Source organism: Cyprinus carpio, chromosome A3 (genome assembly GCF_018340385.1).
Source record: "Cyprinus carpio isolate SPL01 chromosome A3, ASM1834038v1, whole genome shotgun sequence".
NCBI classification, from domain to species: Eukaryota; Metazoa; Chordata; class Actinopteri; order Cypriniformes; family Cyprinidae; genus Cyprinus; species Cyprinus carpio.
In genome coordinates this window covers 16,353,159-16,372,318 of record NC_056574.1, presented here as the reverse complement: position 1 = coordinate 16,372,318, position 19,160 = coordinate 16,353,159, and the positions used below count along the sequence as shown (strand labels likewise).

The 19,160-nt window shown below is 36.2% G+C and overlaps 1 protein-coding gene across 1 annotated transcript; it reads right to left on the bottom strand.

The window, feature by feature from the left end:
- Positions 1–617: 617 nt before the first annotated feature.
- mslna (mesothelin a) lies at positions 618–18,046 on the bottom strand. The gene is made up of 55 exons (XM_042720815.1): positions 17,987–18,046; positions 17,720–17,772; positions 17,539–17,564; positions 17,256–17,277; positions 17,095–17,129; positions 16,854–16,979; positions 16,554–16,756; positions 16,370–16,464; positions 16,145–16,260; positions 15,871–16,044; positions 15,676–15,750; positions 15,173–15,375; positions 14,476–14,545; positions 14,084–14,218; positions 13,801–14,000; positions 12,053–12,156; positions 11,771–11,889; positions 11,490–11,666; positions 11,258–11,289; positions 11,061–11,158; positions 10,934–10,956; positions 10,801–10,822; positions 10,691–10,718; positions 10,513–10,603; positions 10,263–10,403; positions 9,961–10,172; positions 9,738–9,868; positions 9,387–9,505; positions 9,151–9,306; positions 8,853–9,061; positions 8,665–8,750; positions 8,337–8,467; positions 8,130–8,255; positions 7,844–8,034; positions 7,659–7,750; positions 7,216–7,346; positions 6,983–7,107; positions 6,781–6,898; positions 6,481–6,693; positions 6,163–6,333; positions 5,928–6,080; positions 5,628–5,677; positions 5,395–5,527; positions 5,215–5,297; positions 4,973–5,102; positions 4,283–4,473; positions 4,048–4,138; positions 3,664–3,787; positions 2,919–3,103; positions 2,677–2,832; positions 2,445–2,578; positions 1,931–2,073; positions 1,665–1,759; positions 1,302–1,542; positions 618–1,155 (listed from the first exon to the last, which is right to left on the bottom strand). The coding sequence occupies exons 1-55, from the start codon at positions 17,992–17,994 to the stop codon at positions 1,073–1,075; spliced, it is 6,579 nt and encodes a 2,192-aa protein (XP_042576749.1). The 5' UTR covers positions 17,995–18,046; the 3' UTR covers positions 618–1,072.
- Positions 18,047–19,160: the final 1,114 nt, after the last annotated feature.

Here is a 19,160-nt window from a genome sequence, read left to right as displayed (position 1 = left end):
CTGTCGTAATGTTGGTTGACCCTCAACTACCACGGGCCCTCTGGTTGATCGGGAGAGTGGTCAGGACATTCCCTGGAGCAGATGGACAAGTAAGGTCTGTAGAGGTCCAAGTTAAGGGTCGACTATATACACGGCCTGTTACCCGTCTCATTACCCTACCAGAGATTGCTGATGAGAACGACACCAATGTCAAACTCACAGGCTCTTAACTTAGATTGAGAAACAAATATGTCCCGCATATTTGGGGGCGGCAGTGTTAAGGAGATCTAACCAATCAGGGACCACTTTATGGATGACGTTGGAAAAGGACGATAGGTGGCGAGCTAGAAACTTCCCGACCTCTCCTGTCAGCGAGCGGAGTAAGAGAATGAATGCGTGTTCCTGAGTTCCTGATATTAATCATTGAAGTTTGCCTAATTTGTACCACACATTTACAACAGTAAAGTCAGAATGTTCTGAATCCTGTGCTGTGTTTTTACTGACACCCTGAGGCGAGCACAATCTCCTGATCAGCACAATAGTTCAAACTTCCCTACAACCACCTACCTACATTCTGATTCATTGTTTCTTTATAAACTACTGTAAAGAGCTGTGAAGAAAGAATCAAATCGAATAGCTGTTTTGTTCCTCATAGAGTACCTTTTATTAAATTCTGTATGACTACATTTTACATTATTTGTTATGATCACAAATAAAAAGGTACCAGTCATAGAACAAATTGCATTTTTATGTCATATTCAAGAAAAGCACAAGGAATTCATATAATGATTCTAAATGTCTGAAACACTTAAAGATAGAAGTTTTATAGTTTGAGACAGTATTGAACAAGTATTTCAATCAAAATGCTACAGATCCTTTGTTTTGACTATTAGTGGAACATTCCTTTTTTGACAATTTGTCATGTACACTTAGGAATATTATGAATCAGTGAATAATAGGATGACAAAGAAAATATGTGATTATAAACAGATTAAGTAGACTATAATATTCTGTATTCCTTCATCTACAGAGTCTCACAGATATATCATCTTGGTAAGATGATTACAGTGTGGCTAATTTGGGGTCGGTGCTGCTACATAATCTCCACTTTGATAATGGTAAATAGATAAAGTATTAAAATGCTGAAGGAAACTGTCAATCCACTGGGTCCAATTCCTAGGAAAATAAACATGACAACAACAGAGGTTATTAATGATTTCTAATAGACTTCAGCATTTAAAAACTGAATCAGATACTCTGTGAACAGTTTTTTTTTGTTTGTTTTTGAAACACATATCTTTACAGTGTGCGTGACACCTCACCTGGAGTGCCTGCGGTAGTTTTGGCAGTGGTAGCCTTAGTTGTTACAGTGGTAGTGGTGGTAGTCGTTGCAGTAGTTGTTGTGTCTTCTGCTCTTCCTCCAGTCAGAGTGAGATTGAGTTTATTCAGCTCTGACTGTAACTGCAGTGAGATCCAGCTTCGCACGACTGTTTGGTTTTCAAATGTTTTTAGATCCTGCAAATTGTTACCAAGAAGACCCACTACTTCTGCTATGCTGAGGCTCTGTAATACATAACAAGTGGATGCTGTGTTATCAGAACAAATGTGAACATTAAACAGGGCATCTATGATGAACATAAATGGATAAAATAAAAATAAAATACAAAATGTTTTTCTTTGCTCACCGAGATCACGCTTGGATCCAGAGTTATAAAAGTGGACAGGCTCATGCTGACACCGTATGATGACAGACTCCTAATGTAGCTTAGATCTGCACCTCCTACAAAACAAACAAAAAAGCAAATACTAGATGGGAACTGTCTCTAAATCTGTGTGCAAACCAAAGCTGGTATTTTAAAATTGTCATGATGATGGACATCATTCTGAATTGTGCATGTGCATGTGTCAAGGTGTCAATGGGCTTGAAAAGACATTTGAAGGGCGTTCTGACCGAGATAGGTTTCAATGAGCTGGAAAGCTGACAGGATGCGTTGACTGGCTGCTTTGGAAATGGGAAATGCTTTGTTAGCGATGGTGAAGAGTGCCTTCTTGTTCTCGGATGAACATTTTGACACATTCAAGGCTTCGGACTCCCTGTTATTGAGCATAACAAAAAGTTTGGTGATTAAGCATTTAAATGGCATGCAAATATGTACTATGTGCTGTCCGAAAATATATAAACAATTCTTTTCAAAAGTTTGGGGTCGGTGATATTTTTTCTAGTCAGCAAGGTGGCATTAAACTGATCAAAGTAACAGTAAAGACATTTGAAAGATTACAAAAGATTTATATTTCAAATAAATGCTGTTCTTTTGAGCTTTCCATTCATCAAAATTTCATGGCTTCCAAAATATTAAGCTAAATGTTTTCAGCATCAATAATAATAAATGTTTCTCAAGCATATTTGAAAGCTCTCTGAAGGCTCATGTGACACTGAAGACTTGTGTAATGGAACTTTTCCTTACTGCATATTTTCAGGCAATATTGTTGACAACACGCTGCTATTCAGAGAGCAGAGATTTGGTCCTTTCACTACATTCAGCTCAGTGGCGGTCAGATTGTTGTTGGCGTTTAGGTATTTGGCAATGATTAGATTGCTCTGAAAGATAAATGAACACATTAACACAAAACTTGCATCTTATTTTGCATCTGTAAAATAAGAAAGAGTCATCTGAAAATTCATGTCAAAATCTGCACCTGTGCAGAGGACCATTCGCCATCATTGGGATTCATGAGCGCTGCCAGTGTGTCAAGTTTAGTGATGTTCCATTTACTTATTTCATCCACTGATGCGTTCCTGGACACGGACTTCAGCACCTGGACCTGATCTTCTGAAAGGCCATTTGGCTGTATCTGATGGACAAGAGCAACATCTCTACATTAAAACTGTCCTGGATGTCCTGGAAGATTTGATCAGATTTTAATACATGTCATATTACCTCTTTGAGTTTGTCCAAAATGATTCTCTGAAAGGCGCTGTCCTCAATTTTTTCACACAGGCTAGCGAGGTTATCCTTCACCACGGTTGAACTCAGACACAGGCCGAACTGCACCTCATCATATCCAAAGGGGAAGGCATCATCCCTGATGGTAAGACTAGTGATGCTGCCCTTAGTACATTCAGCTGCTCGGACAACAAATGAATTACATGATTTAGGAAATTTTGTGGTTAAAAGTTACTCTGACCACCTTATTTTTTCATAAAAAGTGGTTTAATTGTTACTTTGCTTCCGGTATCATTTGCATCTAGTTATTTTAGCTGTACTAAACACTCTGTTGTGCTGCTTGATACTGCAAACTGGTATCTGTTATCATTTTATTTTGACTTATTATCATAAACACACTGGTTGAAGTGCAAATAGTTTTACCATTTACTGTACTTTGTTATTCTTCTATTTATTTAGCTATTGTGGTTCATGAATCAGAAGTCTTACACATTCAAAGTAAATAGTTTACTTTCATGTTAAAAAATAAGGTAGCTATTAACTCTTTATTTTATTTTTATTGAATAATATCATATTCGTAATCGTACTGTAGTGATGAATATCATTGCCTAAGGCCAAATGATGGCCATCTGATTCAGTATTCAGTACAACATCATGAATGACAGTGTAAAATTGCTTAATTGTAGAGATTGAGAATTATTTGAGAATAATAAAAAAAAATGAGATAAATATGGCATACCTGCCCTCTTGGCTCTGAATGAGGTTACAATGATTGCTCTAAACAGCCTTTTCAGTTGTGGCTTTGGTGTGTTTTGTCCACGCACAAATTTAAAGAAGGTTTTGAAGAACTTGGCTAAATCACTCTGTTTAAAACAAGAGGGACATTTAAAAGTAACACAAGGTTAGTTAAAGACATTGTAACACTCAGAAACATTCGGTGTAGGATTTTAAACAATTTTCACTCAGAAATTGCTAGAAAATTTCACAAAGAATTACAAAGAAATGCACATTAATTCAAACGTGAAAATTTGAAGTAGAGAGACTAAAGCAGTATTTTCTTGTAAAAAACAAACACATTTTTACAGTGTAGCTCAACTGTGTGTGAGGTTCAGATGTAATGTACCTCTCTGAATGACTGCCAAAAGCTTTGTGAGAAGTACAAAGGCATAATTCCCAGATCATTAAGTGTTTTCTGATTCCAATTGCTTGTTGGTCTAAATAGTAGAGACATAATCTTCCATTACCACACAACCATAACCAGTGCACTTTTTAACTAATGCACAGAATCAGGACTGAAAATAAGAATAATCATAAGTTGACTTCATTTTTTTTTTTTTTAAATCAAGAAATCAACTTGCCCATATTTTGACGTTCCCTTCATAAGAAGCTCTTGCATGGCTGATATTTGCGAATCTGAGAGATCTTTGCAGTTCTTCAAGTTCTCAAGGATTTCTGGGTCTGAGTTTTTGATGACATCACTGCTCACAGCACATACCAAGTTGCCCAGCACTGTCAGATCCTCTTTCTTGATGCTTGTTCCATTAATGCCCTAAATTAAAAAATAAGAAAATGTACAGTTTTAATAAAATACTCTAATATCTAAAGGTTGTGACACCAAGCTGACGATCGGCTATCAGCCAATGGCTGCTGTCGTTGAACACCTGTCAGCCCAGTTCTTACAGTGCTCTGCACTGCTGGCACCAGCTGGACCACTAGTCTGCTTTTTTTTACCATGCTGAATTAGCGGTGGAGCCCGTCGGTGAGAGAGATCGCTCTGAATGACTGCTTAGTTTAGCAAACCAGTGCATGAGAAGAAAAACAGAAGTGATGAAACCAAGCAATCAACAAAGTCATGAGACTTTGTTTATGGTTTGTAATGGAGAGTTATTTCTTCTCACGCAGACTCAGAGCATAAGTGCTTATTGGTGGTTTACTCTAGTCTTTGCGGTATGTCCAAATACAACTTTGTGGCCTTTCGTCACCAGCAGTTCTTTGATATTAGTTTGGTGTGTCTGGGCCCTAAATGATTTATATTGGGTGATACTTACCAAGCAATCTATAGCGTTATTCAACAAAATGTCCCTTCTTCCACTCAGTGTGCTTGAAAAGACTGAGAGATCTGCAGCGCCGACTTGAGTAAAATATGCCTTGCAGAAGGTTTTGTTGAGTGTTTCATAACTGAAGAGGACAATACACAAAGTATTTTACAACTTTTGCAAACAATACACCTTTTTAAAGGAATATATAAAATTTCTCAGCGTGGTTTAAACAAATGACGGTAAGCACTTACTTGAGGTACAGCAACATATCTGGATGATAGTTTTCAAAATCGATAACCGATTCCTTTCTAATAATGTTATACATGCAAGTCAGCTAGGAAACAATTAGAAACAAAGCATATTCATTCCTCATGTTCTGACTTTAAGCTCAACTGATCACATTTTTGAATACCATTTTTGTCAGCTCTTACCTGAGTCTCGCTCAATATCACCTTAGATCTGCTTGGTCTGCCTCGGCAGGCTCTGATCAGGCCTTTGACTTTGGTTTGGTTCATTGACTGCACTCGTGAGCAAGTAAATCCTTGCAAAACTTCCACTGACAGGCTGCAGACAAAACCAAAATCACAAATTTAAAAATGTTTCTTTTAGTGCATATTCATAAGGTATTTTTATACATAACAGTTAAAAAAGCCCAAATACTTACTCATCAGGCTGTTCAAAAGCATCTGCCACAGAATCAAAGAAAAGAACCGCCTATAAAGAATTTTAGATTTAGATCGATGGTTTCATGAGAAATTTTTAACAATCATGGAAAGTTTGCATTGCACAAAAGGTTCTTTACAGTGGAAGAAGGTTCTTAAGGTTATTAAAATCTTCGTTTAAGAACTGTTCAATGAAAGGTTCATTGAGAAAACCAAAAATGGATCTTCTACTGTATGTCATCACTGAGAGAACCCCTTTTGGAACCTTTATTTTGTTTTTGAATTGTAGTTTGCTATAGTACCTGCTCAGGTTTCCACTTTTTTTTGTTAAACTCTATCAGAACTGTTTTGTTTACATCGGTGGTAATCTCCAGGAACTTTCTTGGAATTTGAATGGCCAAGTCACTGGGAATGTTTGCCATTAAGACAGATGCTGTTGATCCCACTTTGATAAGCTAGAGATAAAAAAAAGACATTTAAACATATATCATTTGCACTTGAAATATCTCTTAATATGCATAAATGTTGTTCACCTACCTGGCTCACAAAGGTCATTTGAACAATCTCTGGGGCAGCCAGTATGTTTTTTACAAATTCTGTGTTTTTAGATGTTTCAAGAATTACTGTCGGACTAAGGATTGTCAGGACTGTTGAAGGAATCCCTCCAATCAGGGATCCAAGACTCAGCAAACTGCTGGGAGTGTTGATCTGTCAGAAAGTCAACAAAGTCATTCCTTTTGTGGGATTTTAAGGTCTACTGAAGATGTTATTTTGATAAACAACATACTTAAATGTATCTTTAAAATATCAAGAATTTTTAAGGGAAATGTCTTCCATTGGCGACTTAAATTTTACCTTGAAATCTCCAATGAGAAGCACTCCTATGATTGCCTTGGCTTGTCCGAGGGACCATCCAGACGTATTGCCCAGCGTTGAGAGACTACTGATGAGAACCGACGGAGGTGCTAAGTTTATTTGTGTAGCTGTTATGCCAACAATTTGGCTTCCCAAGCTGGTAATAGTACTAGCATCTATGGTCTTGATGTTTCCCGTAAGGGCAGCAGATATCTGAGGATGAGTATAAGGAATATCAGTCAGTAACCTCATGCTTACACAAAGAAATTATTTAACTGTAGGCTTTAATGGAATACTTACCGCAGGATCCACATTGGAGCAAGATGTCTTGAAGTTTCCAAGAATGACATTAGTTTGATTTTCATTTAGTTTAGTGAATGTCGATACTGGGGCATCGCACTGCAAAAACGAGGGCAAGCTAGTGGAGCACAGAGAACATGGTAAACAAGCTGAACTCAGAAAACGCTCTGAGAATTTTGATCTGGTTTCTGTTCAAACTTACTCAAAAAGATTAAAGTTGCTGTTTTGTAGAAAGATGAGTTCAGTGTAGCGGCTGGTGACGTTCTTTGGAAGTGCCTTTTGATTGAACAACTTTATGTTTTCAGGGTTCACAGCGAAGAGTTTCATCTGCAAAAACAAAATCAGACAGAGTGTTAACAATATGCATCAACACAAAACATGGTATGATAATGTAAGTACTGACAGTCTATATGAGCAAGTGGATTCAGTTCATACCGTGCTCTCGGGGCCGAAAGAGTAGAGATCGTCCAGAGTCAATAAAGTTATGAATACACCAATATGGTTGACAAACCATGCAGTTGAATTCAATCTTGCATCAGAGGAGTTGTAGCATTTTGCTTGAGTGTCTAAAATTGAATAAAAGCATAATTAAATGTTCTGTTTTTAAAAGTATTTAACACAAACCTTTAAACAGTAGGGTATATATATATATATATATATATATATATATATATATATATATATATATATATATATATATATATATATATATATATATATATATATTTATACCAGAGTAATATGTATGTATCAGAACAGAACTAGATGTTGCACTATAAATTGCACATACTTAAAATCAATTACTTGGATTCAAGTTATTTATTGCATTCTTAAGCAAAGAACAAGCATCCTTATGAAGAAAAAGAAGACTAATTGACCTGCTGTCAGATATGTCTTGATGGTGGCGTACACATCCTCAGTGGTAATCTGAGAACCATTAAAGGTGAAATTGCTGCCTAAGACACTGACCCTAGAAGAAAAGAGAAAGCATTTGAAAAGTTACAGAAGACTTCGCATTCATACCTCTGAGCCAACCAATTTCAGCACCGCCGTTTACACTCACATTTTCTTGTATGATTGGCATGATGCGCTCAGTGTGTCTTTTGATCTAATTGTATCTTTGTTCAGGAACTTCAAGTACAGCTTCAGTCTACGGTTAAACCACAGATCAATCTCTGTCTCATTGTCACTTGTCAACGCCAGAGGCCAGACACAGGGAAGGATGGTGCTTTTAACATCATCTGGAACCTCTTCCTGTAAAAAGAAATAAAGAATTTAAATATTATTCTGTTTAAGTTTTTCTACATAAATGTGCTTTTTAACATTTTATGATTTATTTTAAGAGTCACCGTATCCAAGAACTCAGGCGTTCTGGTAAAGTTGTTAAAGATCACACAGATTTGGGAACCGTTGTTCACCACTTCCGGCTGTCTCAAGTAGCTTCCCAGCTCAGAAGGAGCTATGGAGTTTACAAGCTGAAATACATGAGTCAAACATCAGTTCATATCTACACTGAGCACTGAGCATCAGATCTGTAGCTCTGATATGCAGCGTACCTCAGATCTCCGTGTTGGTGGTATCAGAGAGAGGAAGATGTTCAGATTTGGAAGCGGCCCGAAGCCATACAGGCTTTCGTTTAAGAACTTGATAAAGCTGTTGTTTCTGTAGCACCTCAGAGGCTGTGGCCCTACAAGAACAAAAACGATCTTTCTATAGCAAATGGCGTGTCTTAGTTGATGTCATATGAATAAAACAAGATATTTATAAAATTATTTTTTTCTTTCTTTTTATGATCTGACTGTTTTATTATACAGCCACAAAGGGGCGGTGGATTTTTTTAAATGACTTTTATGTGATGTTTATGTCAGTAACATGAAGAATTACCTATGAAGGATTGAAGAATGCTATTGTAGATTGCATTTTTTGTGTTATTGGGTAATGAAGGTCGAACAGCATCTAAGAGCCCCAGTCTGTAAATTGAAATTACACAATATATAATGTCTACACTCAAATAAATGAGCATAATACACTGCAAATGTAAATGTATTGTCTTTAAAGTCCATTGTTCTTACGTGGATTGAGTGATATTGCAGTCCCTTTTGTTGAGGATGGTGAAAAATGGAGACACAAGGCTTTCTGAAAGGTTGGTTAACAGAGGATTTAATCTCTTCTGGATCCAAACGTCAACTTCCTGATTTGTGATGTTTAGATTAGACAGGTTGGCTCTTTCAAATATCTGTTTAATCAGTGCTGCTTTTACATCTTGGGTGAGAGAGATGTTCTGGACAGGAGAAAATGATATCATTAGAACATTAGCAATGTGTTGGACCTTTTATATAACGTTATTTAGCATGAATGTTCTGTGCGCACCTGCACATTCGGGGAAAAGAGGTCAAAGAAAACAGGAAGCTGGCAATCCTTCACTTGCTGCATGACACTGATGATGCTTTGTGGATCATTTACTACCCGAGTACTGACAGAAAGCTCAAATAGTTGTCTTAGACTCAGTTGAGGTAGAACCTCCATCTAAATCGACAAACAAAACGACTGTCAAAATGTTTTTTACCATGAGGAATTCTGCATAAATTGCATAATTTAGCACTCACCGCACTGAAGTTTCTGTTCAGTGCCTCAAGGTCCTTTAGGGTAGCTGACTGAACGAATGGCCCAAAGTTTCTGTTGACCCACTGCGTACTGTTGGCTGTGTTATTAAGGCAGCCGAGATCTGGAAGAGCAACAAGAACATTTACATTGCAATTCATGATGTTAGATCAATATGAACCTTACAGGGGTTTTTCCTCATCCATAATAAAAGATAAAGTAAGTAGAATTTGGTACTTGATCTTTAAATAGGGAAATACACAATATTTGAGCAGAGAACTTCATACTGTAAGTATTTTCATACTTTTAAGTTGAATTTAAAGCAGTGAAGAGAATAAAAAATATTTTATACCTACCATTAATGTCACTGCGAGAGAGGAAGGCTTTCATGAAGTTTGTGTAGATCAGATCCTGTCTTTGAGTGGGTTGCAGTGGATTGCAAATGTCTTGTCCATCTCGTAGAGGTGCATTCACAAACGTCGTAGTGCTGAAAGAGGACAAACACCAAATTTACTTTTTTATTTTAGTGCCTGCAAAATTACATTGTCACTTCATATCATGTAACTAAGACCAACTTACATAGTGCGGTATGTTTCACAGGTGAGGTTTTTAGTGCTGAGGCAGGACAGGAGACTTTGAGATAGTGATGGTAAGAAGGGATTTAGTCGCCCCTGGAACCATGACTGAATAAAGGCAGGATCTCTCAGTCTCTGAGGACTAAGGCGATTGATCCGGACATCAGCAATCACATCCAGCACATTGGACAAAGACGCATTGCTGGCACTGGGAGTCTAGAATTAAACACACATTACATGTCACAGTATATGTCACATAAAAAAATAAATTAAAAAAAATTAAATTAAATTAAATAAGCTTCATACGTTGTTGAAAATTTTCAGCAGTGCATCATCAAGATTTGTGCCTATTTTGGTGAAGAAAAGCTTCCAGGTGTCTTTTGTCACATTGCTGGACAGTTTGCAAGCCAAAAGGTCAGCCACTTGTTGAGAGCTTAACTGCGACAGCTGATGGCACAAAAGAGCTTTTATCAAAACATAAACAATGACACATATAAAGAAATAATAATGAGGCATTGACTCAAGAGCAAAGTATTTTTCTTCTGTGTAACATTACCACTGGTTGACAGGCAAACTGCAACACAGTGAAGTTACAAAGTCCTGTTGCATTTTGAGGCGTTCTGTTCAAGATTTGATTCAAAGCAGCGCTGCAAACCAGAAGAACATGAAGCATTTACAACAGACCATCATGAGCTCAGTGTTTAACTCATTCGAGTGCAGACAGAACAGCGTACCTGTCGACACCTGCACAGAGAGCCGCCTCTGAAAAAGACAAAACAAAGACTTTGAGTTTTAGCAGCATCACTGACATCTCAAATCAAGTCAGACATGATCAGCCACTTACCATCTACAGGAGTTGTTATGCACTGCAGGAACGAGAACAAATTTTTATAACAATTGTTTTTTTGTAGACAGTGAGAAACAGAGAATCAGACATATAATCTATGAACTTGATCTTTTTAGTCATCATTACTTACAGTGCTCGCTTTCTCGATGCAATCTAGAGAGAAATGAAATACAATTCACACTTTAATTCTGGGAGGATTTTGCTTTGAATTATTTTGATGTGATCATGTGTTCAAGAGCAAAGTGCTATTGTCTCACTATCAGGAGGAATCATCATCACTGAGTCTCTGATCGTCAGCAGGGCTTCAGACTGGTTAGGAGCGATTGATGATAATGCCTGATCAATCCTCTCAAAGCTGATTCAGAGAAAGAAAAAAAAAACACAACCGATGTGATCTTATTCTACACTAACACATCCAGATCACTTTTGCTTCTTTAAAAAAAAAGTGACTTACATGACTTTGTAGTTATCACAACTGAAGTTGGCCTGCAGGACAAAAGAGAGATCATGAAACTGTGGTAAAGACTGATAATAAAGTTGATAAATAAACAACAACAATAATTTTAGAATTTTATTTCAAATATTTTAAACAATATTCTTTTAAAAAAACACAATACTAATAATAATAATGTTGTTGTTGCTGAATGTATTTCTACACAGGTTATGTGTAATGTTGTATTAAACACCTTTCTGGCCTGTGTCTGAAGAGACGGGAGGAAGTTGTTAAGTTTGTCTCTGTTGGGGGCTTGAAGAAGGAAGTCAAAGACTCTTGTGAGGATGTCTCTTCTGTCTTCTGGTTTAGCAGGAGGATTGAACACCAGTTCCACCAGTTGGCCCATTGTGAGAACAGGAAGAGCATCCACCTGCAAATGACATGATACTTCACTGACCTGCATTCAGAAAGCTTTTCCATATGTGTCTTCAGTCAGTCTTTAATATTCAGTGACAGTAACAATTTCTGACTTACAGCTGAAAAATTGCGGCTGAAATTGGAAAAGTCCTGAAGTTGAACCAACGGAGAGAAACTGCCAAAGTTTTGCAGGATGAAGTCCACACTGTTGGTAAATGGCAATGTGCAGTCGACACCTGAATAAAAAATCAGAATAAAAAACAACAACAACAAAAAAAAAAAAAAAAAAACAGATTAAGCATTTAAACGGCATGAGCTTATTTTATACGTCAATAAATTATTTTGCATTATCCAATTATGCATTTAAGTCTGTTAAACCAAATGATCAGTAACAACTACCTGTGCTTTGACGTTTCGACAGGAATGGAAAAATGAAGTCCTTGAGGACAGACATCTGTGTTGCACTATCCATCAGTCCAGAATTATTATTTAGTTCCACATAACTGTAGCAATAAAACAGTTAGAGATGTAAGAGGGTAATGATTACAAAAGTATTCGCATGACTACCTTGTTTGTAATAGGTCGATTTAAAGCAACTGTATGTAAGTTTTTTTTTTTTTTTACCCTGAAATACAAGTTTCAAAATCATTCTGATGATACACTGACTTCTAATAGTGCACGAATACAGCGATACCGTAATTATGACAGTGCTATATTTGCGACAGTGAATTTCACTCACTTGACTGTAGGGGGCTCCAAAGTTGCAAAATACACTACAAACAGTTACTTTAAAGTAATAGTTCACCCACAATTTTAAATTTACTGACAGTTCACTCACCCATCCAAGACGAGTTTCTTTCTTTTACAGAACAAATTTGGAGAATTTTAGCATTACATCATTTGCTCACCAATGAATCCTCTGCTGTGAATGAGTTCATCGGAGAAAGCAATATTACGGATACAGGACTCATATAGGTCTCAATGATGGATTTGTTTATCACAAACACCCAACTTTTTTGCTTCACAATGATGTTAATTGATGGACTGGAGTCGTGTGGATTACTTGTGGTGATGTTTTTATCAGCTGTTTGGACTCTCATTCTGACGGCACCCATTCACTGCAGAGGATCCATTAGTGAGCAAGTGATGCAATGCTCCAAATCTGTTCTGTGGAAGAAACAAACTCACCTACATATGACATAGGGTATGACCTATATGGCAGTATTCTATATATTTTTAGTAAAGAGCCATACAGATACCTAAGTAGAAGTATTAGAAATATTAGAAACAACTATTTTAAGTCATTAATGGACCATAATTTTTGCACAAATAGTATTTAGTACCAAATTATCTCCTCAAAATATGAATAAACAACACGTATTTAACTGAAAAATAATTAAGCTGTATGGTCACATTATAAGAAATACCTGAGGGTTAAGAAAACCAGAATAAAGATGATTCTGTAAATGTCATTGACTTAATAATCAATGCATAATATGCTGTAATGTTTACCAAAATATTGCTGCAAATACCTGTATCATGAAGCTGTCGTCTATCCTACTTAAACACATTCAACGGTTTTGTGCACTGGTTTGTTTGGAGAGCTCCATGAACGAGATGAAAACGTGTCACAACTCTGTTTTTCAACAGCTCTGGCTTTAACTAAAGCGCTACATTTTTTTTAAATTTAGTATTAAAACTTTGAAAGCTGATACTTTGTTTCACAAGCAGGGTTGCCAATTTGGCGTGAGCTGTACATAAGCAGCGTGAGAGCGTGAGACTCACGCCAAAAGCGTGAGAGTTGACAACCCTGATCTTGGATGGTCGTAGGGTGAGTAGATTTCAGTCAATTTTTATTTTTGGATGGATTATATAATTTCTATTGTCATTATTATTATTATTATTATTATTATTATTATTATTATTATTATTATTATTATTATTATTATTGCTATAATCTTTTTATTTGTTTGTTCATTATTTTTTGTTAATTTTTATGTATTCTTTTAGCTACACACAACCAGGAAGTAAAGTCAGTCTCAACCAGGACTGGAGTGTTAACTTATCAGGTGCAAACCAACAGGTTTTTGATAATGAGATAATGAACAGCTATCAGATATCAGCTGAAGGGAACGTGATGAACATACAGTGCCCTGTAGGCCTGGCAGCTGAAGCCACGTGTGTTGAAGCAAGACAGGAATTCACGTGGAATTTGAGGTAGAAGGGGCTTCATCTTAATTTGGAACCAGAATCTCATGAAATCCACATCATCAAGATTTCCAGATGTGAAGCTTTCTGCTGGCAGTTCTGCAAACAAGGCTGTGATGTTTTGAGAGGAGTTTGTCATCTGAAACCAAAAAAAAAGCCTTGTCAAAAAGGTCAGTCCTTTGAATGTAGCACAAAAATAGTTTTTTTCTTTTTTATTATTACCAATTTGGACGTCAGTGTCTGCAGTGTCCTGGAGAGCTCAGTAATCAGAAGCTTTTGGTTTTCCTCAGTGAAGATCAGATTTGATTGAGCGACACAATTAATCGATTTCGCCAGATTCTCTTCAGTCTGTGATGTCTGCACCAGAAGACATTACCATTAGTTTTATATTAAGACAGGAAACAGTTATCTAGGCTGTAGATCAGTTCAAGACAATTACATCTTGTACCATAAATTCCAGTTTTTCCACATGAGAACAAAACCACATTGTGCAGTAGTTTTATTTTTCACATTCTTTAGATGTGTGACATGCAAGAAGGCTTGTTGAACTTGATCAGGGTGTGGTAAATTATGTCTGAGATTGAAAGATTGTGGTTTGTGAAAGACAGACTCACTTGACAGAAACTGTTACTGCTGGTGAATTTACAGTTGTCGACAGGCTCTGTGATTTGAGGTTCTGCAGCACTGAACAAAGTATAAAGAACACGGCATTAGTTAAAACAAATCAGATATGCTGTTATGTACAAGTTTCTTATTGCAGTTCATTCTTAGTGCCAGTTATCTCAATGGTAATCCTGTACAAACACTGACTTAATCAGCAATTTACTCTTGTTTATTAGTAAATGTTTGTCTTGTTTTTTCAAATATCTAATAATCCTCAAAATAAAGTACATTTACTTTAGAAAAAAAAATTGTAAGTAGAGTGTAGTTAATTTTTCTCAATCAAATAAATAGGAGAATGTTTTTTTCTTCTTGTTGTTTTAAGCATTAAGGTAACAATTAAGTGGGGTTTATTATTAAAACATAACATAAACAAAAAATACCAGAAATTGGTACAGAAAAATAAACTTAATGCTACTTTTTATTGATAAAATAATAATAATAATAAACTTTGTAAACTCTGAAAACTTTTGTCTTTATATCTTGCGAAATTTTGCTTCTCGACTAATTTGTCATGTTTTTGGGATGCTTAGCTAGTTTTTATGTGCAGCCTTTCAAAGAGATAAAAAAAATTATCTACAATATAAAAAAAAAAATGTTTGTTCTCAGAGCTCTAATTTGGTTTAGAATGCAGGTAGGAACTTTACTCACAATAAAAAGTTGGTTATTGCTGTGAAATTATTTGGTAAACTCTGGTTAATTTGCAGAAATTTCTTCATCACAGGAGCAACCACAAATTGGGACCAATCACTGAAGTTGCTGATGCTGAAATTATTTGAGATTTGGCTGTCATAATTCATAGTCCAGTTCACCAGAAGCAGTATCGTTTCGTTTCTGATGCTGCTGACACTTGTCTGAAAAAGAAGATTTTTTTAAGGTATACATATTACGGCTCTCAATTAAAAAGGTTAATTAATGGCATCTTAAAAATGTGATGCTCATAGCACAAGATGCTGAAAAACAAAGACATCTAAAGCTATGGCATGTCTTTGAGTTATTTATTTGGGAGTCTTTGATATATACAAATCATTTGATTAATTATTTGCCATTTTAAGTTATTATTTTGTAAAATAAACAAATAAACAAAACTAACAAATTAACATTCCTAAATAGGCATATTATGAATTGTTTATTTGTACCCAGAAAAAACATACCGTCTGAGCAATGTTCACACATGATCTGATGAATCTTCCAAATGGTCTCAAAGAAACCAGGAAATCACTGAGATTCTGCACAGAAATGTGAACAGAATTAGAATCATCTTCCTCATTCATGCTTCATCACTGGCCTAATTTATAAGCACCAGTCCAGCTACATCACCAAAATCCTACACAAAACTCGTATCTAACCTTATCAGGTCCATTTGAGCTGGCACTAGTCACATTAAGTGTCGTGTTAAAAAGCGGCTTCAAGAGGTTCCCGAAGATCTTAGTGATGGCATCGATATTTAGCTTAGCAGATGCCTCTAGCTGAAACATCAGCTCAGCTTTCTGCTCTGGGGTGAGCTGATCTAGGACAAGCAGCTGCGAAGAAGCACAAAGATTCAAATGAATCATCTCAACAATAATGCTCTGATTTGATTTACACCATAAAATATTCAACTGCCCAGTTTAATTCACTCACCCCATCAAACTTTGGGTTCAGAGCTGAGAAATCTCCCAGACTTGCGCTAGCAGAGAATGTTTGAAAGTTCAGCGGAAGCCATTCCTCAGTGGTGTTTGTACTGTTCACGCAGCCAGCTTTAAAACAAAAACTCAACATAAGCAACTCAAGAAGCAAACTCATAGGCAGAACCTCGTCTTTTACCTGTTGTGAACATCTAAAATATGAATGCACAAAAACAGTTACCGTCAGATGTATTTCTTGCCAGAAAAGGTTTCACGAAGTTCTGATACACCATCCTTTGTCTTTCAGGACCAATCTGCGAGCTTAGATCCTTCACTCTGTAAAAAACATGTGATTTAAGTGGATTTTCTTTGACAACAAATAACTACAGAGAATAACAGCCTGATTTATGAGGGGAAATACACACAGCGCTTGGAAGCTCTGGCAGGTGAGGCTGCTTTGACTCAGACAGGAGAGCGTGTCTTTGGACAGTGAAGACAGGTATGGATTGAGCTTCACTTGGAACCAGAGCCTCGCAAAATTCACATCACTCAGTGAACCCACTATTGAGCCATTCGTCCTGACTTGATTGATGTTCTTCACAACTTGACTTACGTCAAGTTTAGATCTCTGTTTGGAAGATTAAAAAAGGCACTGAATAGGTGATTTCCTTTTAAAAATGAATTGTAATCGGTTTGAAATATGTCGATATTCGGATTTACTGTACCAGCAATGTATACAAATCAAAGGCAGCATCAGTAAATGCTTTGAGGTTTTTGAGATTTCCCTGTGATGAATCTGAAAGTTGTATCCCGGAGCAGAAGAGAGTGTTATTGAGCGTTGCCTCTGAGAACTGAAATAGGAATGGGGAAATAAAACAAAACATAAAAGATACTATCAATGTTCCTCAAATAAAAGTGAAAAATAATATTGCCCACATCATATTGCACCTGTTAATAAATACTTACTGGAGCGCATGATGAACCATTGTTGGAAATTGTGCCTGTAAAATAAAATGTAAAAAAAAAAAAAGAAGAAAAGATATATAAGAAAAACATGAAAGAAATTACATATATGAGCAATTAGACTGAAAAATTAAGTTTTGTGACAAATGTATTCAGAAACACACCATTTTGAAAGTCCACACGACACTTTGAAGAAACAGAAAACAGATAAATCAAATCCATAAAACATTTCATTGTTAAATGATACAACATACATAATCACAATCAAGCAAGTTTTATTTCTGTCGACTTGTGAAAACTAGTTGATGTCCAAGCACACTCTTAAAATAAAAACCTTCTTTATTTTGATTTTGAAGCAAAACTAGGAAAATGATTGCATTTGAAAGGACTGAATACATTTAACAAGCAGCATAAGTAAAATAATGTTGTGCAGAAAGTGTTAAATACCTGGCCGTTTATCAGTGTGAACAATCCTATAAAAGAGAATAAGTGTATCTCATGAAAAGTGTCTTTTTAAAAATCTCTCTCCCTCTGTCCTATATATATATATATATATATATATATATATATATATAAATTCTAACACTGGGTAATTAATTAGAATAGTAACAAAAACAACTTTACTCACCTAGTGCAACAAGTGCAGAAAGTGGAAAGCGCGCCATTTTCACACTGACACCCCTGATCCCAACAAGACACAATTACACAGCATTATTATTTTTAAAAATGCATGAAAAATGATGTATTATTTAAAATATGATATATTAATTAAAATAATGATCTAACTATTCTCATTAGAACTATTCTAGTTATAATAAATATTATTCTAGTTATAATATTTTTATTTGTGTTCTTTCGACCATGAAAGGTGTGAAAGGACCGTGTGAGCACTTACCTCTTCATGAGTATCTGTGCGTGTCAGTCAGCTCAGCTCAGCAGGTGCGCTATTAACTGAGGTATCAAAGGGGTGTGGGCTAACAAAATGTTTGACTTTGCAAACGTCAGTAAATCCAAAACAAGACCAACAACTCCTTCTAGGAAGGGGCAAAACAAGCGGGTGGGAATGTACTATAGGAAGTACATGTAGCCTAAATTACTTGAATTTTAACCAAAGTGTGTTATCTGATACATTTGCTTTTAAACATTCAACTTTACAGTGTATTATCACTTTGGATAAAAGGGTCTGCTAAACAGTGTTGGGCTCATTTCCCGTTACTAGTTACTCCTTTCAAAAGTAATATTATTACTTTATTTATTATTTTCTGGCAACAGTAATTAGTTACACTACTAGTTACATTACTTTTCCTTTAAGCCCCACAGAAGTTGTAATTGTGTACCTTCCCCATAAAATTCTTCTAAAATGTTACCAACAATATATTTCTGCCTCATCATTTGACTGCAGTTATTAAACACTCAGTGGTGATTGATAGTGATTTTAAAGTGTTGTATTAATTTCTCTGTTACCCATAAATGATTATATTTCATTAAGTATTTTATTAAAAGAAATCACATAAATCCATACAATTTTTTTTAAATTATAGTAATATAATTTATATCGGGATCAGAGGGATGTGGACGGGCAAGCGATGTAATGCCATAGTAAAGTAATGGCACAACTTACAGATCTGTGTTCAGATCAGCTTTTCTCCTGACAAAATCAGTGTAATGGCAATATTTCCATCCCCTGAATGTAAGCTTTCCGAGCTTTCCTGATGCACTTGTGACTTCATGTGACTTCGTGTGACTTCGGGGAAGTCGTGGTTACGGGGAAGTCGTGGCCTAGTGGTTAGAGAGTTTGACTTAGAGTTAGAACTCTTCCTTATGGCTAGAGAGTTTGACTCCTAACCCTAAGGTTGTGGGTTTGAGTCTCGGGCCAGCAATACCACGACTGAGGTGCCCTTGAGCAAGGCACCGAACCCCCAACTGCTATAATAAAAACTGAGATTTAATTGCTTTCAGCTGATATGGGTGTTTGTTGTGGGTGTGTGTGTGTGTTCACGGTGTGTGTGTGCTCTTTGGATGGGTTAAATGCAGAGCATTGGCTGTATGTCACTTCACTTCACTTATAA

Bases quoted from the DNA above. Each gene is read 5' to 3' on its own strand.
- mslna (XM_042720815.1), bottom strand. The intron at 8,035-8,129 runs GTGACTCTTAAA...TTCTTTTTACAG, and splicing joins CGCCTGAGTTCTTGGATACG to GAAGAGGTTCCAGATGATGT. The intron at 7,347-7,658 runs GTCAATTAGTCT...ATTCAATTTTAG, and splicing joins CAAGACATATCTGACAGCAG to ACACTCAAGCAAAATGCTAC.